This window comes from Mastacembelus armatus, chromosome 17 (genome assembly GCF_900324485.2).
Source record: "Mastacembelus armatus chromosome 17, fMasArm1.2, whole genome shotgun sequence".
Taxonomy (NCBI): domain Eukaryota; kingdom Metazoa; phylum Chordata; class Actinopteri; order Synbranchiformes; family Mastacembelidae; genus Mastacembelus; species Mastacembelus armatus.
In genome coordinates this window covers 1,245,652-1,269,256 of record NC_046649.1, presented here as the reverse complement: position 1 = coordinate 1,269,256, position 23,605 = coordinate 1,245,652, and the positions used below count along the sequence as shown (strand labels likewise).

General features: G+C 39.8%; 1 protein-coding gene across 3 annotated transcripts in view; it reads right to left on the bottom strand.

The window, feature by feature from the left end:
- Positions 1-5,370: 5,370 nt before the first annotated feature.
- fam110b (family with sequence similarity 110 member B) overlaps positions 5,371-23,605 on the bottom strand; it is a 48,990-nt gene continuing 30,755 nt past the window's right edge. For all 3 annotated transcript variants that reach the window (XM_026312698.1, XM_026312699.1, XM_026312700.1), the window contains 3 exons: positions 14,995-15,638; positions 13,362-13,771; positions 5,371-7,959 (listed from right to left, as the gene is read on the bottom strand). In XM_026312698.1, the coding sequence (XP_026168483.1) occupies positions 7,050-7,959; positions 13,362-13,771; positions 14,995-15,108 (1,434 nt within the window). In that variant the 5' untranslated portion in view covers positions 15,109-15,638 and the 3' untranslated portion in view covers positions 5,371-7,049. The remainder of the gene's footprint in view (positions 7,960-13,361; positions 13,772-14,994; positions 15,639-23,605) is intronic.

Sequence of the window (23,605 nt, the reverse complement as noted above, 5' to 3'; positions counted from 1 at the left end):
AAAAACACAATCATGTATAAACTTGCTGCTCACATATTATTGTAGCCCAGTTTGTGCTGATTACAGTGTTATCAGACTTTAGCCATTATTATGTTTAAAAGCAACTGAAAAAAGCACAAATGTCGGGGCATGTCACAACTTGTCCAGGGCCCCAAAACACCCTTAGACCCTGGAGGGTTAAAATGCTGCTGCAAGGCTTTTAACACACTCTTTGCTACCATTATCTGGTTACCTATGTTAGACTATTTCCTTAACTTAAAGAAGATATTTATGTTCACTTATGGCTATTATGTAATGAAAAAAGGCATACATTTATTATACATATGTGTAATAAACTGATGTATTTCAGTTACAGGTTCAGATGTTTTTGTTTATCTAACAGATGAGGTCTCAAATTTAATTTCAAAGAACATTTCAACCCTGTCACAGCCCTCATGAACTGACAAAAGTCTCTAAGGCAGACATTCAGTTTGGCTCAGGAGAATCTAAACTAAATTCACTAAATTGGAATTCAGTGTGCCATTATGATGGCACTGTGATCACAGTTACCACAGTTCAGCAACACTTCCACAGTCTTGCTTTCAGTGATCTGAATAAATACAAATCTGAATGAAGCATCAGTGGCAAGAGACACAGCCAATTAAACCATTTATTGAAATGACGCAAAAGAAACTAAACATGAACACATTGTTTTGTTTTTGATCAAGTAAAATCTAACAGTTTTCACATTAAAAACACAGTCAACAAGTCTCTGAAACAATCCTGCCCAGTTCAGATATTGGTATTGGTCAGATATTTCTGTAATGAGGGCCAACAGCAAAACAGCAGATCTTTGTTCAGAGTCTTTTGTAACACATAAACCTTCAGACAGAGAAAAACTGAAATCCAATACACATTTTTAAATCAAATATATATGTTTTTTGTTTACACTGAAGAAAAAAAGCTAATATCCCAGAAGAACTCTATCTGTCAGTCCAAAGATCAAAACACACACACCATGTAAATTAAACTGATGATGCTGTCAGAATACAATATTGTCTTTATTAATGCTGAAAGTGAGAAGCAGTAGGGTTTCATGGGGTTCAGATAGGGGTCACTGGGAAAACACATGGGAGTGACAGGTCAGGGTGTTGAACAGTAATAGGGCTTTTCCACTAGTACTACTCGGCTCTACTCAACTCAATCCGTTTTTTTTTTAGTTTTCCATTAGGAGATAGTACCTGATAGCAATGACTGTAGAAGGGGTGGACATATCAGGCCATTTTCAGGTTTGAAGCCATAGGCTATAGGAAGCAGCCACTGGTTCCAACATGCCCTGGCTCCTATTGACTTTCATTAAAAAATTAGCACCAATTACTAAGTCACTATTGTCACAGTAATAATTGTGGCTTTGTCGTTTTTGTTTGAGCACGATCTTAAGATTCCTGATTTTTTAATGTTCACATTTGCTCCGACACACAAGATATTGAGGTAAATAACTGACCAATCAGGTGCCTTTAATCCATGTGGCCTCATTCCACCCCCATGTGGTAATGATTGACAGGTTGTATTGATAGGTTGCTTTACCTAAACACAGATCAGATTGCGGTTGGAGGTTTTGCCACTCTCTCCAGGGGGCGTGTACGTTCAACAAGCTCGGTGCTGATTGGCTCAGTGCTCGCCATGGGAACATTCTCTAGACACTAGCTTCATGTCCAAGTGGTACTTCTGGCTCCACAAAAGAAACATGGCGACATCCATAACGGCCGAAAATAGCGACTGAATTGGCTCCGTCAATGGCTGATACTAAAATGTGACGTCGGCAGGCGGCAGGCCACTGATTAGCCAGGGAGTGACATCACTAGAAGTGAGTACGATGTCCGACTGTGTCTGAGAATAATTAAACCCACTATTTTTAAAAACCAGCAACAGCAACCGTTTGTTTTTCCATTTTTATAGTCCTTAGCAAAGCAACTGGCTAACGCTACTCGCAAAACAACACCGTGGTCCTAGGACATCACGGCAGTTTCCCACAGCTGTGATGACCCCGCCCACGTTGAGGTGGCACTTAATTGAAATGGAAAATGATCAAAACTGAGTCGAGTCAAGTAGAGCTGAGGAGTGCTAAAAATGTATAATGGAAAGTGGCATAACATGCTACTATAGCCCTGAGTTCACATCAACGCAAGGGGGAAAGTCTTTGTCCCAGATGTCTTCACTTCACTTCTGCTCTAGTCCAAATTAGGAAGAAGGGTGCTCAAACATGTTTCACTTTGCTCCACACCTGATCAGTTACTGTGGCGGTCTTAACGCTATGAGCCGTATTACGCAAATGCAGATTCAAAGTCTGATCCTCACTGGAGGTGAGTTGTGACTTATATTAGATAAATAGGACTCTGATTCCGATTGTTTTCACTCTGGTATATTACACTGTCAGCTGAACATTCTGCTCTATGCAGCGTGCCACTTCACTTCTCCCAACACAACAACATTTCATTAAAACAGTCAATCCACACCATATTAGATATGTATTCTCATCTGCAACAGGTTTAGCAAAAGCTTCTGGAACCAAGTACAAGCCAGGGAGACAGAGGAGTGCTACAGATCCTCTGGAACTCATGGGCTACATGTTGGCAGGCTTCAGTTTTGTTTTTGTCCCACTTTTGAGTCTGTGGAATCTAACTGTAAACCCATGTTATAGATGAGAGCATAGTAACTGCTAAATAACTAAGGTTGAGCCCGTGATGGATCCAGCCACAGGGTGTGTACTTGTGAATATTTGTGCTTAAAAAATATTTCCCAACAAAAAGGCATAATGGGCACAGCTTCAGTACATCCAATACCTGCCAAATAAAATAGGTCATACATAAAAAATGACATACTATAGGGCTGTCTAGGAATTGTAGAATTGACTAGTACAAGTATATATTCTGTCCAGAGAAGTGAAGTAAACCCAGCCCAGTTATTGTAGTTTTTGGACACACTGAAGCAGAAAAAAATGAAGGGAGATGGGGAGGCAGAGAGACACACTTAAAGTTGGTAGATACTGACTGAGGTGCTGCAGTCACAATGAAACATGTCAGTGACCAAACATATAACAAGGGTGAGGGTGCTTTTTAGGGCCCAGACAGAGAGAAATTGAGGACATTGGACAGAGCTGAGGACATCAATATCAAGAAAGTGTTCATGATGAAAGAAGCCTATGGTGTGCATTGATGTAATACAGATGTTCTGTTGGAGTTCCTTCTATTTGCGTGTGGTTGTAGGATGTAATTTTCAGTACAAGCAACTATGAATTCTGAATTCTAGGTGGCATTTGGAGTATAATGTGACCAGTCTCCTTACTTCTTTACTTCCTGCACTGAAGTATATCCTCTAATATTTCATAGACAAATTCAGTCATATTATTTTCATTGTAGTTGTGTAATGGCAGTTGATTTACCAACATTTTTTATAAAGGAGAATTTTAGTGTCATGCAATATCACTGCTAGCAAAAGCTTGAGGCATTCCTTTTATTCCAGAATATCACTGATCATCTCTGTTGAAGGCAAATTCTATGCTTACAAAACTCATGACTCCTGCAACATATTTATACTTAGATTGTTATTGTACATAACGAACACCTGCATAATATACCATTGGTCCTTCATGTGCCACCAAAGTAGCTTTGACCCACTAGGGGATGGACTCCACAAGAATCGTGAAGGTGCCCTGTATATTGTAGATACAGACTCTGCAGATCAGACATGTTCCAGTGCTTTCCCCATCACTCCATTACCAGTTCATAGTTTGTCCCTCCTCAGCACTATTGCCCTGGACCACCCAGTCACCTGGTCATGACAATGTGGCTCTTGTCAAAGTTGCTTAAGTCTTCATACCAATCAACTACCTAATGTCTAATATATTCCAAAGCTTGACATACATCAGTATTAAGAGATAATCAAATAATCATGATAAAAATCTCAACTCTTCATATTTGAAAAATATACTCTTTCAGTCATAACTGAAATATAAATGAAACTGTTGACCCTTAACAAATATGAATATATGCTCTGAAGCATTAAAGAAGTCTGGCTAGCTAACTAGCTTCCACAATCCTGATGGATCCAACCATCCATCTATCCATCCATCATCTATACCTGCTTATTCCTAACCAGGGTCACAGGGATTTGCTGGAGCCTATCCCAGCTCCCTTTGGGTGAAAGGCAGTGGTAAACCCTGGACAGATCACCAGTAATCCTGATGGAATAAAACTTAATGATACAATTGCCTTTCCAAACACTGGATGTGTAAATTGATAGATAGTTCAGATAATTTATGATAAGATAGCTGACATTATGTGGATTTGTCATAAAGGCACATTAAACATAAAGGTTTAATGATCATATGCATTTAATAATAACATATCTATAAAATGTATGCTGCTAAACGATTAAACTTTATCAAATGTTTTGTGATTCTTGATAACAGCATAAATGGACCCAAAAATCAATTCCACCAGTTCACTTGAAGTGCCCTAAAAATATTAAATGTACATGTAAAATCACTCAAACAGCATCCATTACACGTTAAAACAATATTTAACCATCTAACCATTTGATCAAGTTATACTTTTATTACAAATAAATCCTCCAAATTACATGTACTATATTTTATTTATTTATTTAGAACAGGCTGAACAAACATCACAAGACACTAAAACTCTCCATTAAAATATTTTTTTGTTGATTGACACGCTGACAAATTTATTAAAGTCAAAAAAGGGCTATCATGACAGTGTAACCTTAATGCTGCACATATAAGTAATACTTTAATATTTCAAGTATTTCATAGTGTGTGTATCTGTACAAGCCATTCTGCTTCCTCAGTCACACACTTGTTACACACTCCATCCAAGCTTACATTTGTGTTTTGCAAGTTTTTCAATGTTTTGCAATGCCATTGTTGACAACTGGATGATTTAATTTTCTGTAATTAATATTCTATTTTAATATTCTAATCCTTGTGACCTATTATGTTAGTGTTGAATTGATCAATTATTTTCATGCCTATAACAAACAGTTTCTTGTTGAAGCTGACATCATTTTGGTCACAAAATCTACCATCACTGACTTTCCAAAGGAATTTCAAGTTTTTGACAGAGAGAGTTCAGTATCTGTTTTGCTTAGATGTTGGGACCTTTTAAAGTTTATATATAGTCTGGCATTTGTCAAAGTGTACATTTTGACTTGTCATGGCAGGTGGAACACAGGTAGAGTAATAATCAGTGGGTAGCTCTCTTTCATTTAAATGTGCTTATGTCATACCTGTGAGCTAGCAGGAACACCACAAGCATGACGATACAGGCCTGACATTTAGAGTGATTTACTATTTCATTTTGGGGTTTGCAGTTATTTTGTTTTACTTTGCCATAACGTAATAATTGGCAAGTTTTAGTTAAGCTATAATAGCAGTTGCTATAAGGAATTAATATTACTGTGATTAGGAAGGTCACTGGAGGAAACTCATCCTTATCTTCTCTATAATTAATTCAAAAATTGCAGTACCAATTGCATTTATACAATATGTGCCCATGACCACTGTTGAAATAAAAGGCAATTGTATAGTACTTTTGTACTCCAGCAGGTCATTTCTTAATTGCACTTTGATCTTTTACATGCTATTTTCCAGTGAGTAAACTAGGGTATGGTTTTACTCTTTGTTAATACAAAATGTAGTAAACTAGCAAGTTTGAATAGACAATTATGACCAGACCATCTGAGAAGAAGTTTGGATTTGACACCATAACTGTGGATATCATTAAAGATGTTTGCTGCCTGCTTTCCAGTAACAGAAGTACAACAAACCAGATCCCCTGTTTGCTTATCAGCAAGGCAGTGGAGGCACTATGAATTAACAGAATCATGTCAGTTCAACAATAAATAATAATTCTAAGAAGTAAGGCCTTATTTCTTGATCATCTGAAGCTGATTTTTGACACAGTCCTGACAATAATGGAAGAAGTATATTGAATAAAACGTCAATCCACATTTTTGTGCATGTTTTGAGAAGTACTTTTGATGTATGTCAACTCACTTGACTAACAGAACAGACACACCTCAATTTCATCACGTATCAGTCTACACTGACTGAGATACACATATGAGACATGCACCACCTTGCGACCCCAAATTTTTATTTTAAATCCTCCAAGTCCACATTTATTTCTCTGGCATGCTTAGTCAAGAGAAAATCATGCAATTCTCCTGCTGCTTAGGTCGTCAAAAGCTGGACAGTTGTTCTGACACCAGAAATGCCTGCAAAGTGGTTGGATTAGGTTTGGATTAAAGGACAAAACTTTTCACAGACCTTATGCACTGCTCACATGACACTTTTAATTAGGATTTCCAAACATAGCAAGCTATGTAGAAATTTGACATCCCCTTCCAGCACTTTGACTTGTCAACTGTATTTGGTTCTTAATGAGCAACAAACCAGTTTGAATCATTATCAAGTCAGAGATGTGACAAATGATTCAGAAGTCTGAAACTAGGCTGTACCTAAATGAGTTAGTCAAACCTAAAAGTTAGTCAAACCTGTTTGACAAGCCAAAATGTCCTCTGTGAAAAAGGCCTATAATTGCAGTGCAGGGAGGCAATCATAGTGTATTACACATTTGTTCCTGTGTTGCTCATAAAAACTGACAGACTGCATCTATCTGCTTATATAGTACTAATGGAGAAACATTTACTTTTCAGACATCTCCCCTGTTTCTTTGTCTCTCAAGAACATTTTGTTCATAGCCATCAAGTCAAATTTCTATTCCTTTCTGTTCTTAGTTTTTGTGTTATTTTAGATTTACAAAAAGTAAAGTTCTTTTCCTCACCTCTTCATTAATTTCTTAACAAAATCTTCCCCTCTCACTTAATTCTGTTAGATTTCTCTTGTATCCATTCATTCATCGAGCTAATCATTTTGACAAATTCCAGAAGTTCATTTCAGTCCCAGGATTGCAGTCAATGAATTTGCAAGGATTACTGGTCCATCTATCTATTCTGAATCATGGGGCTGTTTTTCTCTACTCCTTGTTCTAAACATGTGAGACTTTTTGGGTCTCTCTTGCCTGTTTGATGCTGTACAGCCACTTAATTACTCTTGCATTCCGCTCTACAGCTGAGATGCCATATGGAACACGCTCCCCAGCCCCCTCCTCCTCATCTTCAACCTCATCCCCATCTGACAGCCCACCATTGGAAGATCGCCTTGACTGGTCACAGTCGGAAGAGATCATAGAAGCTGATCGGAAGTTCAGACTGATGATGTCTGAGCTTGCTCGTGCAAAGTTTTCTGGACCAACTGCATCCAGCTCTTCAGGGTCGAGGCCACAGTAATTAAAAAAGCGCTCCACATCAGCTCCAGCTCGGGCATAACGGTCTGAAAGATCTGATTTAGATCTGTGTAGTGAGGAGCGACGGGCCACTGATGAACCAATCTCTAGCTCCACGTTGGGATCTGCTGAAGTAATGGAAGGGTCTCCAAAATCACAAGGTAGAGACTGAGGGGTGGTGTTGTCACAGAGTGAGGGTGATGGAGTTGGACAAGGGGGAAGCAGTGACAAGGAAAGTGCTGGTGGAGGTAGAGAGGTGGGGTTGGGTTTTGGAGGTAGGGGTGGAGCTGAGGAGCTGCTAGATCGAGCAGTTCGGAGTGGTTTGCCATTGCATAATCGCAGGAGGTCGGACGAGGAGTGTGAGGTAAGCAGAGGTGGTAATGGGGAACGAGAATGATCAGTTACTCCTCCTTCACCTCCTCTCTCACCCAGGAACCGTCTGCTAAGGTTAAGGTTTCCTCCCTGCTGGGGACTGCAGCGTCCCTCACTGTAAATTGGAGGGACCTTCAAGGAATGGGAGAAGGATCGGAGGGAATGTGAGGTGCTTGGACTGGGAGTCGAGTCTGGTGGTTGCTCATTAAGTGTCATTGTAGACCGGTAGGTTAACGGCATTCTAGGAGAAAAAAAAAAGAAAAATAAACGTATGTAATGCAGTCAAATAAACGTATGTAATGCAGTCAAATAAAAGTCTAGCGTGGCATCATGGCTGAGAGTTCAGAAAAAGAACACTGGCTTAAAGTAAATGTCTGACTTCCCAGGACATGCAAACAAGCCTATAGTTTGAACATGACGCTTTCAGAAAAAAAAAAAGTGTGTCCTTTTGCGTTTGTTACATTAAAAAGTTTTTATTTTTGCTTTTATCACCTTTAAATGTCAATCTTCTATTCTTTCTATTCTTCTAAATAATTGTCCCTTAAAGTGAAGATACAATACAAGCATATAAAGTTTTGTATATAGTTATACTATACAAAAAACTACATATGTTGCATTTATGAAATCATAGAACTGCAATCAAAACTGTTGACATTTTATTGTTATTTTTACACATTATAACAACGAAAAACATTGAACTCCTATAAAGAGGAAAAAAATTAATTGGCCCACTTTGAAATAAATTAAAGACAGAACAATGCAGGCTATTTGAATTCTTGGTTTCTATTTGATTCTATTCTATTTGAAGAAAATTTATAAAATAAAGTGCAGCCCACTTTTAAATAAATAAATCATGGAACTATGCAGGCTACTTGAGTTTTCTCAATATTTGAACATACATAAAACATTGAACATAAAACATAACAAATAGGCCACTTTGTATTTAATTATGACTGCAGTCCATTTCACTGTGGTGTCATCCTCTTCTCTTTTTTTCCTCAGCAGCACAGGCTACACCAATCAGCCCTTGAGCCTAAATATAAAACACAGCAGACAACACTACATCAGATCAGGGTCAAAAATATTTTTTTTGCAAAATAATAGCCTGTTGTCTCTGAACATCACTGCCAAGCTTCTCTTTATCGGGGCTGTAAGATGTGACTTTCATCTTCACACAGGACTGTCGTTGGGGCAGTCGTAACTTGAAAGTTGCGGGTTCGAGTCTCAGGACCAGAAGTGAGGCGGAGTGAATAGCCAGCGCTCCGTCCACCTTCAATACCACGACTGAGGTCCGACCCTTGAGCAAGGCACCAAACCCCCAACTGCTCCCTGGGTGCCGCAGCATTGGCTGACCACTGCTTCGGGTGTGTGTTCACTGCTGTGTGTGTGCACTTTGGGTGGGTTAAATGCAGTGCACAAATTCCAAGTAAGGTCACCATATTTGGCCACAAAGTCACTTGTCACTTAGATTTTATGTAGTTCATGTTTGAGAAAACCTGCTCACACACGTATGATGATTGATTCAAAGATGGACTCCAGAACTCCAAAGGCATACTTCTTCATATTCATATACTGTATGTGTTTCAAACAAGTTTGTCCGGTTTGGGGAGGTTTCCAATATTGCTCCATTAAGCGAGAATGGCCCCCCTGATGATCAACATCTTCAAGATCAGCTGTCAGGCTTTTAAACTTGCACACCCACAAGTCTTTATCAGCTGTCAGCCAGTTCAAGCTCAAGATCGGGTTAACTTACTTCTGTAAATGCAGACATGTTCAGCAGGGATGGGTCGATGTCTAGTGCCGTGACAGGGAAAGACTGTTTTTTTTCCCCTTCTTGAACTCGCTGAATCTTTCTCCAAATGCAGTTTGCATTCCAATGATCACACGCTGTAAATACTCACAATTTATGTGATTATGTTTTTCTTTTAACTTCTTTTAACAGGGAGGGGAAGTGAGAGAGCGTGCCTCTCTCTACATATCTGGCGAACACTGTCATCTTGTAGATGACGCCTTGGCTCTCCAGGAAGATTTTCACATGTTCCAAACAAGCAGTAAACCATTGCAGAACCTGGACACCTGGACAGCCGCCCGACTTTGTTATGCAGCAAGAGATATAGAAGAGAGAATATGTGCAGTCAACTTCATCTAACAGTGCGAAGAAGTGTAAGTGGTTTAAACCTTTCACCATTATTTTGTTCATTATCTGTACAACAAGGTTCATCACCTCCATACAGTCGGGGGGAAATGTTTGAGTGCACAGTGCCTCCTTGGTGCAAGACACAGTGTTTCACGTTTCGTGTGCAGCTTTCAATCCAGCGACTTCTGAAGTAATGTTCACAAATCCTTTCTGTGCTCCTCTCATACTTGGTCCCCCATCAGTAGCACCATGTGGATCGTGTTTATTTCTTTGATTTTCAAACAGTGGTATCAACACAATGATTTCTGTCTGTGGCCCATCAGAATTCACATATCTGCATAACAGTGCTATCTGCTCAATATCATTAACATTATTAGACTCATCACAGGCAATTGAGTATCCTGGAGTTGAATTTATGTCCTCAGTTTGCTTACTGGTGATGTTTGCTGCCCTTTTAATGGCTTGGTCTTTGACGGTCTTTGCAGAAAGAGGCATATCTATATCATATATCATATTCAGAGGGATGAATAAAGTATTGATCTATCTATCTATCTATCTATCTATCTATCTCTTTAATTTTCTGCACAATCTCATATTTGTTTTTGAAATCTGAGAAGGGGTGAAATTTTTATGGATTCTTTCACGTATTCTCCGTCTGTGAACAGCTTTCCACGACTTAACGATCTCCTGAGCTGCCACAAAACTAGCAGCTAAGAGACTTGATCCAGTTCTTGAATGCACATTTCCTCTGCTCAGCTTTCTGCAGCAGTTCAGAAAATCTTTTTTGCTCCTCTCCAGCTGGGTACTTTTCAGCAAATCCTGTGTGCTTGTTCTGGAAATGTCTTTCAACATTACATTTTTTGTTGTTTACTAATTTCTCACCACATATCAAGCACACAGGTAAGCCAGCATCATTGGCAGTGAAAGCAAATAAATCTGTCCATGCAGAATTAAATTCTCTATTTTCCTCCAAGATTTTTCTCTTTTTGGATTTATCCGTTATTAGGTTACTTAGGGCGGATATTGAAATTTCTTTACTGTACAGTAAACCCCCGAAATTAAACCCGCGAGGGTTACATTCCTAGAGCACAATTGGCAATTGTGATCGTGAATTTTGGATGTGGTCAACAAAATGCCTATAAATGCCTATTTTTTTTATAGTTTAAACCCTAAATATGCCCCCAAATATACTTCTAAAAACACTTTGTCTTGTGGACAATTTGTTTATTTTGTTTCGGTGCCGAGTGGCGGAGCCATAGTGCTTCTGTCAGCGTTCTCCACGATACCTGAGCCTGGTGTGTCCAGGAATTAATAAAAAGATTGTGACCTGCATTTGGGTCCTGCTCGATCCTTCACCTCATCCCACCCACCTCATAACATGTTCTTAATAATTTGCATTAAAATGCATGAAAAATGATATATTGCCATGAAAAAAAGCCATAAAGAATTGCGGAGGATATTTGTGGTTTCTGCGAAATTGCAAGGGTGATCAATGATGTATATTTTATTTGACGAAATGCAGTATATATATATATATATATATATATATTTTTTTTTTTTTATTAATTTCAGGCATTTCTGCCTTTATTGATAGGACAGTGGAGAGAGGGGGGCATGCAGCCAGCTTGGGGGTCGAACCGGCGTCCCCTGTGTTTGTGGACAGGCAACGGTACCGCTACACCATCAGCGGCCCCCAACGAAATACAGTATGAAAACTTTTTTTCAAGTTATCAGTTACTTATCAGCAAAAATTGTATTGTGTATCACTGACGGCAAAAGAAACATTTTTACTTTTTTACATAAGTACATTTCAGATCCTTTCAGACCCTGTACTTTTCTTACTTTTACTTGAGTAAAGGAGTGGAGTCAGTACTTCTAGTTTTACCAGAGTTTTTTTTTTTTCACTCAAGTATCTGTACTTCAACACAAGTATAGAATGTGAGTACTTTTGCCACCTCTGCCCAGAGCACTTGCCTCCACTAGATCGCAGTATTATTCAAACTTAACAGTCCTGGTAACTCAAAACAACTTTTTACCATCGTAAATCTTCTGCTAAAGCCTCAGACCCATACTGACACTAACCTCACAGAGGAACAGTGCAATAGTTTCCTAACATATATCACTTCTAAGGTGGACACCATTCGTTCCTCATTGTCCACCTCTAGTCTTCCACCTTTTGTCTTTCTATCATCAAAGCCAGAGGGCACTCTGCCACAATTATCTAATATTACAGTGAGAGAAGCTGAGGGCATCATCCTGAGGATCAGACCCTCTACATGTTCCCTGAACCCTATCCCTACTTCAATCATAAAAGCTAACATCTCCAACATAAGCCCTCTTATAACCAAAATCATAAATTACTCTCTTCAGAGTGGCCAAATTCCATCAACACTGAAAACTGCAATAATTCAACCATATCTAAAAAACCCTCCTTGGACTCTGAAGTTAAGGCAAATTATCGCCAATTTCCAATTTTCCTTTTCTATCAAAGGTTTTGGAAATGACTGCCCAACTTCATGACCAACTCAAAAAATATAATTTGTTAAATTCCATTCTGGGTTCTGGTCTGCTCATAGTACTGAAACAGCCCTGATCAGGATCACAAATGACCTTATAATGGCTGCCAATCAGTGCCTCCCATCATTACTCGTCCTCCTGGATCTCACGGCTGCCTTCAACACAGCTGATCACGGTATACTTCTCCACCATCTTCAGCATATAGCTGGGCCTTCTGGGACTGCGTTGGAGTGGTTCAGATCATACCTCACAAACAGGGTTGAGTATGTGGCCACCTCTGTAAAACTGCATTCCTCCATCCCCAGAATATAGCTAAGCTCCGCCCATTCCTTTCTCTCAGTGACACTGAAAAGCTGGTTCATGCATTCATCTTTACCAGACTAGACTACTGCAATGCAGTAGTCTAGTCTGGTACACATCGGGATGCCTGGCAAAAATCTTCAAAAGCTCCAATACATCCACAACAGTACAGCTAGGGTCCTGATGAGGTCACGTAAATATGACCATATCACCCATATTCTTCAGAAACTTCATTGGGTCCCTATCCATATATGCATCGAATATAAATTATGTTTACCTACTTACCAGTACATTTATGGAAATGCTCCAGAGTGCCAAGAACTCTTAACAGTACCACCAACAACAAAACATCTTTGCTCTACTAACTGCCATTGGCTCTGCCCCACCAGGTCTAAACTTCGTACGATGGGGGACCGTGCCTTCAAAGTAGCCCCTCCACAGCTATGAAACGCCCTGCCTGAGTACCTGAGGGTGCTCTTCTGTTTAGAAAAGTATACTAAACCACCATTCTTTTGTATGCTTTCATATTTTATATTTTTATATTCCTTTTATTTCTGTTTTATAGCGTTTTTATAGTTTTTAACTTGTTGTAGCACTTTGAGCATAAAAAAAAAAAAAAAGCATATAACCATTGCTGAAATGTGAAAACAGTAACTTACACAAGACATAAGCATAGCATATGATTTTACCCTGATGGTGTCCAACTCCTGGCCATTCCCCCTGATGACTTCTTCATCACAGCACTCTTTGCTCCACCTCCTAGTCCATCAGAACAGGCTCCTGAGGACGATGATGAGTTCAGCAGATTTTTTAAGATCTCTAGGTTTAAGTTCTCACGTTTGCTGCTGCTGCTTGTTGCACATGTGTCTGACTTGGCATTGTTATTGGATGCTTTGAAAGGTACCCCGCCTCCATTTCCTCCTCCAACAATCCCAGAGCCTCTCTGTGACAGGAGGGCATGGCCAACAAGAGGCTTCACCAACATGGGAGGTTTGATTGGTTCCTGCTTGGCGTTGATGACCTCCTGGCTCTTGACATACTTGGCTTTGTCGGCTTCTAGTCTCTCAACAGCACTAAGACGCTTTGGATTAGGTTCCACCTGAGACAGATTACAAATAATGTTTCTTATGTACATTTTTATATACACACATCCTATCCACTCATCAAACCCAACATTTATCATTCAGGAAGGATTGCTTGTAGACAGACCAATAAATAACTTTGCGCTCTGAAACTCACCTAAACCAAGTCTATGGACAGTTAACTCAGTCCACTACAGGATCATGTGGGGAACATGCATAGACCCAACAAATCAGATCATTTGTCTGTCTGAAACTTTACCACTGAGACCCCATGTTACCTAAATATACAGTTTCTACTTCATTAAACCATCTATATGAAATCTTGCACAATACACCTTTATTAGTTGAGTATTATCAATGTTTCAATGTACGGGATTTGTGAAATATATAATACGAATTTTATTAATTAAGCAATCTATTTATTTTAAAAACTGGCTTTGGTCCTGATAAACATTGATTGACCAGTAGTCAGCTGTCTATTATGTAGCCTGTGTTGTCTGTAAAGAGGGTCCCTTTCCAAATTTCTATAAATGGTGCTGTACAAAATACAGTACTTTAAATTACAGTGGCCCTTAGGGACAGATTACATTAAAAGGTCAAAAAACACACTTGTAAAACTGCACACATCAAAGCACATTCAAAAACAAAAAAGTTTGCAAAAGAAATTACACTGAAGTGCTCTGAAATACTGGGCAACAAGATACTTCTATGATCTCACCAAAATATTAACAAATCAACTAGTTAATACTAGTCAACTAGTCAATTATAACTAATAACTATAACTATAATAGTATAACTATAATAGACTATCTAGACTATATAACTAGTCATGTCAAGATTAACAAATTGCAGTTTGTTCATTCCACATATATCATGCTTATTCAATAAAATATAAGAAATAATATATATATTTAAGTTCACTGCTAAAAGGTCCTTCCAAAATAAAATATCATCCCATAATGTATATTTTCATGTCTGTTATATGCAGTTTGTATGTCCCATTTAGCTACATGCTTCATTTGTTAAATAATGTCTATTCAAAATAAATATGCAAATCAGAACATGCTTCTTCTAGATTTACTGCCATATAATGACACTTTGAAAACTTATCTTATTTTAATCTTTTTATTCAAAGCTTTCTACTTTGGGTACAACCTTAGTTGTTTCAGTTCTAAATGAGATTTAATTGTATAGAACAGTAATAATGACAAACACACATTCCAGAGTAATTTAACACTACCTGTCTTCTAAAGTAGTCAGGGCCCTTGTTGAGGATGCGGAGAGGTACAGTAGAGCTAAAGGGCGTTGCAGGGCCAGCGGCCTTGCTATCTGGAGCCAGTGTCTCTGTCGGCATGGCAACAAGGCGACTGGGCTGGCCGGCCGTGATGGCAGAGGGTGCAGGGGGGTTGACAGAGGGTGGGGGCACTGGAGAACCCCCAAAACATGAAGCCACAAGGTGTAAAGGAGGAAGTCTAGAAATAGATGAAGCCACTGATCCTCCTCATGGCCTCTGACTATGTAACTTCGGGAGGAGGAAGGGTGGGGGGTGGGGGGAGAGTTGTTCAGTGAAGTAAAATATACTAAGTATATATAAATATACTACTGGCTTGCCTGAGCAGGATTACCTCTTAGCTCTACAAGCTAATATACCTGACTTTACTGGTCTTTACTGAGAGGTCTGTACTGGTTTGTGATACCTAGGTTCATCGAGCAAGATGGACAGATAGAAGAATAGAAAGAGAGGAAAAAGAGTGATGTGTTTTAGTGCATTGGTGTACATGAATGATTCCACAGGGCCCACAGAAAAGCAGAGGATGGTGGGAAAGCAAAGCCTTGCTGCCTCTCCACCCTCACCTCAGATATCCCTTCAATTCACCACACAATCTAAAATGGTCAAACAAAAAAGAAGAGAAGGAGAAATAAATATGGTTAGCAACAATAGTAGGCATAGCTAGGACACATAAAAACACTTAAATCCCAGTACGTATCCAGGCAAGGCACATACAGTAGAGTATAAAAACACCATATAATCTGCCAAACACACATAGTACAAGGTGTAAAACTGAACTTTCACTGAAAAAACACCCCAGCTTTTTCTGTTTTTCTCAATACTAATATCTGCACATTTGGACTTAATAGTAATTTTCAACATTAAATCCAAGATAATGCCCAATGAAACACAACTGTTATTTGGTGGATTTGCTGGAAGCTGTCATGTTGACTTTGGTGATAATAACACTACTCTACAATAGTGAGTAGACAATGTTTTTGCAGGACAAGTCTAAAAGAGTGGACTAGTCTATCATGGGATTCAGTTTTACACCTTGTACAATGTAGCATGCAGTATCAAGTTACATCTCCCCATAAAACAATTACTGCAGTATCTATTTACCTAGTTGCAATGGAAAACTGAATGAACTGAATACCAGACTAAAAACTAGCAGTTTGTTGTGTCACAGTATCTTAGAAGACAAGCCACCAGACCATCTACTCACACTTATTATTTTACTGAAAGGATTCCATTCAATTCAATTCAATTTTATTTGTATAGCGCCAAATCACAATACAAATCATCTCAAGGCACTTTACAGAAACTAAAACTAAAACCCAACAAATCCCTTATGAGTAAGCACTTGGTGACAGTGGAGAGGAAAAACTCCCTTTAACGGAAGAAAAAAACCATACGGATTAAATAAAAAGTGATGATTTGTTTTCGACTTGAATTGTTTCATTTCAAAGAAAACATTTCAAGCTTTCTAGTCATAACATATGTTTCTTATTTTTATGAGCCAAGTATTCGCTGAGATTCTGGTTGTTTTATTTATGTGTCTGTGAAGAGAAATGAGAGACAGAGAAGACAGAGAGGGCACCCTGTCGGCTTTCTTTATTTAATAAAAGCACAGCGTGTTATTGTTATTATGATGGTATACAACTAAAACTAGACCCTTTACAGATATGAATGATATATTGCTTTTATCTGTATGATCAGAATTGACGGAGTAATTTAAGTTTGTTTCGGCAGTAGATGCATTAAAACATGCCGGCGCGTGCGTCGACCCATGAATGATATATTGCTTTTATCTGTATGATCAGAATTGACGGAGTAATTTAAGTTTGTTTCGGCAGTAGATGCATTAAAACGTGCCGGCGCGTGCGTCGACCCCAGAGGGTTAACCCATCCAAAGTGCGCACACACAGCAGTGAACACACACAGACACACACACCCACGGCAGTGGGCAGCCAATGGTTCAGCGTCCCAGGAGTAGCATTGGGTTTGGTGCCTTGCTCAAGGGTCCGACTCTCTCCATTAGGCCACGACTGCCCCCAATGATGACGAGTAAGGCGTAGGTGTTGATGGCTTGGACCTTGTTCTTACCTTTTAGCTGACTTCTTAGGACTTTCCTTACTCTTTGTAGGTATGGCTCTGGCTGCTTTCCTTGAGGGTTCTTCTTGATTCCCATTTGCCTGCAGGATTCCAAGGTACTTCTAGCTTTCCTCAGTATCCGCTGTGCTGCCTTCTGGCAGTTCAATTCCTTCAGTCCTAACAACCTTCCCTCTCTTTGTTATCATCCGACCACACTTATCCAGTCCGAATGACATTCCAATGTCATTGCTGTAGATTCTGGTGGTGTGGATCAGTAAGTCGATGTCTCGCTCACTCCTGGCATACAGCTTGATGTCATCCATGTACAGGAAGTGACTGATGGTTGCTCCATTTTATAGTCGGTATCCAAAGCCAGTCTTAGTGATAATCTGGCTGAGGGGGTTCAGGCCTATGCAGAACAGCAACAGGGACAGAGCATCTCCTTGGTAGATGCCCCACTTAATGGAGATTTGTGCAATCGGCTTGAGGTTGACCACTAGGGTTGTTTTCCACAGTTCCATTGACTTCCTTATGAAGGTTCTTAGAGTCCTATTGATGTTGGATAGCTCCAAGCATTCCAGGATACGTGTGTGGCATTGAGTCATAGGCTTTCTTGTAGTCAATCCAGGCAGTGCACAGGTTGGTCTGTCTGGTCTTACAGTCTAGGGCGACTGCTTTATCTACCAGTAGTTGATGTTTTGCCTCCGTGGTGTTTATGCTCACTCATCTTAGCTGCTATGATGCCTGACGGGAGCTTCCATGTTGTGTACAGAGGCAGGTTATTGGGAGGTAGTTGGATGGGACTGCTCCCTTTTGGGGGTACTTCAGGATCAGGACTGTCCTGCCTTCAGTTAGCCATTCAGAGTTAGTCCCATCCATTATCAGCTGGTTCATTTGAGCTGCCAGGCGCTCATGGAGTGCAGTTAGCTCCATGCTCACCGGCTATTCCTTTGCCTGATCCTCAGGCTAGCCCTTCAACTCTGTCTACGGCCAGCCATTCTCCAGCGTTTCTGGCTAGCCCTTCGCCTCAGTCTCCAGCCAGTTCGTCACCAGAGTTTCCGGCAGGCTTCTCACCTGAGTGTCCAGCCAGTTCTTCACCTCAGCCTCAGACCAGCTCGTCACCTGAGTTTCCGGCAGTCTTCTCACCTAAGTGTCCAGCCAGCTGTTCTTACCTGTTTCCAGACTGCTCCTCACCTTAGCCTCTGCCTTGGCCACTCATCGGAGCCACTAACCAGCTTTTCGCCTCAGGCTACGCAGCCACAGTCTCGCCCATCCCGGCTAGACTGCTTGAAGACACCCTGCCATTAATTAACTCATCTCTATTAAACTTGGTAAATTTATCTCTAGTATCAGGCTACATACCACAGGCCTTTAAGACTGCAGTAATCAAACCCTTACTCAAAAAGTCTAGTCTTGATCCAGGAGTCTAGGCTAATTATAGACCAATATCCAACCTACCATTTATTTCTAAAATCCTAGAAAAAGCTGTTGCTAAGCAGCTATCAGACCACTTACACAGGAATGAACTATTTGAAGATTTTCATCAGGATTTAGGGCACATCATAGTACAGAAACAGCTGTTAGAAGTCACTAACGATCTTCTCTTAGCCTCAGATAATGGACTTGTTTCTATACTTGTCCTCCTTGACGCATCTATCTCCTGATAATGCCAAAATAAACTTAAATTACTCCGTCAATTTAGATCGTACAGATAAAAGAAATATATCATTCAAATCTGTAAAGAGACTAGTTTTAGTTGTATACCATCATAACAACAAAATGCTGAGCTTTTGTTAAATAAAGAAAACCGACAGGGTGCGCTCTCTGTCTTTTCTGTCTCTGTCATCTCTCTTCACAGACACGTAAATAAAACAACCAGAATCTCAGCGAATACTTGGCTCATAAAAATAAGAAACATATGGCTAGAAAGCTTGAAATGTTTTCTTTGAAATGAAACTTCAAGTCGAAAACAAATCATCACTTTTTATTTAATCTGTATGAACGTAAGGAGAATTCAGTTTTCTCCTGTCTCTCCTCATTACAGGTAATGCGGTCCCGCCAAAATATCAAACTTCATCATAGAATTTACTCACTTTTTCTGCGCGTTTGGATGATGGCGCGTTACGCACGTGAAGCGGCGCTCCTTATATTCCACACAGAGGCAAACAGTTTACCTTGTCCTCAGAGTAAAAACACTGATTTTAACTCAAATGAGGATCGTTTGGCTCCTCATTGTGTTGTATTGTGCTACACTAATCCGTCCCATCTACATTGACTGAAAGGCTCATTATGCGCGTCTTTGTCTGGTCGTTCAGTGTGTCTTTTGTGTTCTCAGGTAAATCACATGACTATTCATCCTCAGACACATCCTCTTGCATATGGCCTTTCTGGACAAAAAGTGTCTTAGAAAATTTAAATCAGTGTATTGTTTACTGTGAATGTGTGAACAAGATGACATTCACAGCACTCTGAAGTAAACACTTTAACCTACAACATGCAGGTCTCCAAAGTCTTGTGAACCAATGTTCTGTTTGTGTTTTATGGTCTTATTTCAGTGAGTAAAAAATTGTAGTTTTTCACTAACCATGCATAAACACTTTTTTCTCAAAAACACAATAATGTATAAACTTGCTGCTCACATGTTATTGTAGCCAATTTTGTGCTGATTACAGTGTTATCAGACTTTAGACATTAATATGTTTAAAAGACACCGAAAAAAGCACAAATGTCAGGACATGTCAAAACTTGTCCAGGCCCCGAAAACCCCCTCAGACCCCAGAGGGTTAAGTGCAGCCTTTGTAACAGGATCACATGGTTCATTGCAAAAGCAGCACTTAGATCCAAAAATATTGAGACAGACTTTGTCAGTGTCTGTGTTAAGACGAATGTCATCTGTCACATTGATGAGTGCAGTCTCAGTGCTGTGATTGGGCCTAAACCCCGACTGAAAATCATCAAAGCAGTTGTTCAGCAGGAGAAAATCAGTAAGCTGTTGGTAAACAGTTGTGTGTGTGAGTTGTGGTAACAAATTGCTTAGTATTGATTTCAGAAATCGAGTGGGTAAAACATCAAGGCAGCAAGTGGATGAACTCAGACTGGGGATGATCCCTTCAACTGTTTTATCATTGACAGGTGTAAAGTATGTCAGTTCTAACAAGTGTCTCCTGCATGGCTGCAGAGTTGTTATCTGTGTCATGCAGTTTATTGAATCTTTAACCCTCAAGGGTCGATGAACGTGCCAGCACGTTTTGTGGCATCTTCTCCTGATAACTCCGAAACGAACTTAAATTACTCCGTCAGTTTTGATCGTACAGATCAGAGCAATATATCATTTGAATCTGTAAAGGGTCTAATTTTATTTGTATACACTAACAATAACAACAAAATGCTGTGCTTCTGTAAAATAAAGAAAGGTGTGCTCTCTGTCTTCTCTGTCTCTGACATCCCTCTTCACAGACACGTAAATAAAACAACCTGAATCTCAGCAAATATTTGCCTCATAAAAATGAGAAATATATAGCTAAAAAGCTTGACATGTCTTCTTTTAAATGAAACAATTGAAGTCAAAAACAAACTCTCTCTTTTTATTTAATCTGTATGAAAAGAAGGAGTGGCACAGTTTCTCCTGTCTCACCTCATAGCTAATGTGATCCCGCCTCGCACTGAGCACACTGTTCATATGGAAATAATCTGAGGTGAGCCAGGTAGTTCTGTACATGCCCCTGAGAAATGGCATAAAACGTCAAGCTTCATCATAGAATTTACTCACTTTTCTGCACATTTGGATGATGGCACGTTACATGGGTGAAGAAGCGCTTCGGATGTTCCAGGTAGCAACGAAGTTTACTTTGTTCTCAGAGGAAAAACTTGACTCAGATGACGAATGTTGCATCTGCATTGCATTGCAGTAATTCCCTCTCAGCCACATTCCTGACTGAAAGGCTCATTATGCGGGTCTTTTGTCTTCCCAGGTAAATGACATGATTATTCAGGATCAGGCACGACTTTTTGCATATGCCCTTTCTACAAAAAAAGGACCTTAGAAAAGTCTAATCAGTGTATTGTTTTCTGTGAATGAGTGAACGATGATTTTCACATCATTTTGAAGCGAACACTTTAGGCTACAAGAAGTTCTCCAAAGTCTTGTGAACCAATGTTCTGTTTGTTTTTTGGCCTTATTTCAGTTACTTAAAAATTGTAGTTTTACACTAACCATGCATAAACGCTGTTTTCTCAAAAACACAGTCATGTTTAAACATGCTGCTCACATATTATTGTAGCCCAGTTTGTGCTGATTACAGTGTTATCAGACTTTAGCCATCAATGTGTTTAAAAGCAACTGGCAAAAGCACAAATGTCAAAACTTGTCCAGGGCCCCAAAACACCCTTAGACCCCTAGAGGGTTAAAATCACCTGTAATAACAGTCAAACTCTGTGAAGACGACTGAAAGCATCTCTGTAAAATCATCAATAAAATTTTGTCAACTTTGGGGAGGTTTGTAAATGATTATGTAGAGGGGATGACTGGTCAGCAGATTTTTAGAAAACGTTGTTTCCTGTACAATTTTTGGTAAAGCCAATAGATTTTTATATGCTGAACACAAATGTGTATTGGTAATTTCTCTATCACGTAGGGTTTTTAAGAAAAATGCATTAACACATTAACACTGTAATGTCTTCAGTATTGCATAGGCCTATGCTATGATGTTGCTAGAAAGCAACATGAGAGATAACTAGAAATGTTTTGCCGCAGATTTTCGCTTATAGTCACTGTCTGAAGCTTCACGTATCAGTGTCCAACAATAGTCTCCCAGCATTGATGGACTCCACTTTCCCTGGTAGCGTTTCTCCATCGTGGCAATGTCTTGGTGAAACCTCTCACCATGTTCATCACTGACGGCTCTGAGATTGGCTTGGAAGAAGTCCAAGTGCGAGTGAAGAAAATGTATCTTGTGACATGTTGCAGTTCATCGACTTGTATGCCTGAAGCAGAATTTCAACCAGTCCAGCATAGTTTTGTGCCATGTAGTTGCCCACAAAGTTTGACACAACATTCTTGAAGGCAGTCCATGCAACACGTTCGGCACCCTGCAGTATCAAAGTGACTATCCATCATCACCTCTCGGATATTTTTACCTTTGCGTCACTGATTCACAAAATTTTTCATTAGTCCAAGTTTGATGTGCAGTGGCAGACGAATTATGTTCTTCGGTCATGTGCAACATTCTTCTGCCCTGGCAACAATTTCCTGCAAGGTGGCCACTTCCTGATCATGTAATGTGAAGTTCTTGCTTGGCTGTAATTTTTATTACAAAATTGGCAAAAATCTTGCAGGATGGGAAAAATTTAAAGTAATTTCTGTGAAGAGCATCTCAAAATCTATCTGGCACACTAAAAATTATGAAGAAAACAAAAACCTTGTAAACCAATGTAATTTCAGTTCCATTTTTAAAAGATAGATACTTGAATGATGAAAACTCCCCAAATGACAGCCTGTGGGTTATATTATCCCTAAAAAAGGCACAGACACCACCACCCTTTTTCTTGTGTTTCTGATAGAAATGTAAAATTAGGTGGGGTGGATTCAACAAGAACTGCATTTCCTGTCTTGCTGTCTAATCATGTTTCTGTTAAAAACAAAATCAAGATTATAGGAGGATATAGCATTATTGATTAAAAATTGTTACATAAAGATCTGACATTGAGCGCTGCAAGTTGTAAATGTGTTCAAGTAAGACCTGAAACTATCTGTTTATGAATGAGATTTCTCTGATTGGACAGCCTCTCACTCTGTTATCGACTCTACGACTTTTGACTGGAGCAATAGCACTAGGGCAGAAAGCTTTCTCAACACACTGAGACAGAGACCGATTCACCATAAAGACCGGACACCTAAACAAAAGAAGAGCAATGTAGTATATGCCATCCAGTGTAAGGAAGAAAGCTCAGAACTCTACATTGGAGAAGCCAAGCAACCACTTAACAGGAGGATGGCCCAGCACAGGAAGAGCAGCTCCTCAGGACTACAGTCAGCTGTGCACCTCCATTAAAAAGAGACAGGACACTCATTTGACGACAGTCTCGGGTCCTCTACCAGGGAGTTTGAGTTTTCTTCAAAGTATCTTAGCTGTTACTAGCACTGTGCTCTTCTGAACTGAGAGCTCTGATTTTGTTCCTGGGATCTGTTGGAACCATTCTACCAGTTTGGGGTTGCCTTCACCTTCCACATCTTTTCTAGCTCTTCTTTCAGCCCTTGGTATTTCTCAAGCTTCTCATGTTCCTTCTTTCTGATGTTGCTATCACTTGGGATTGCTACATCTACCACTACGACCTTCTTCTCCTGTTTGTCCATCACTACTATGTCTGGTTGGTTAGCCATCACCTGTTTGTCAGTCTGTATCTGGAAGTCCCACAGGATCTTAGCTTGGTCATTCTCCACCACCTTTGGACGTGTATCCCATTTTGACCACCAGCCCATACTCGGCAC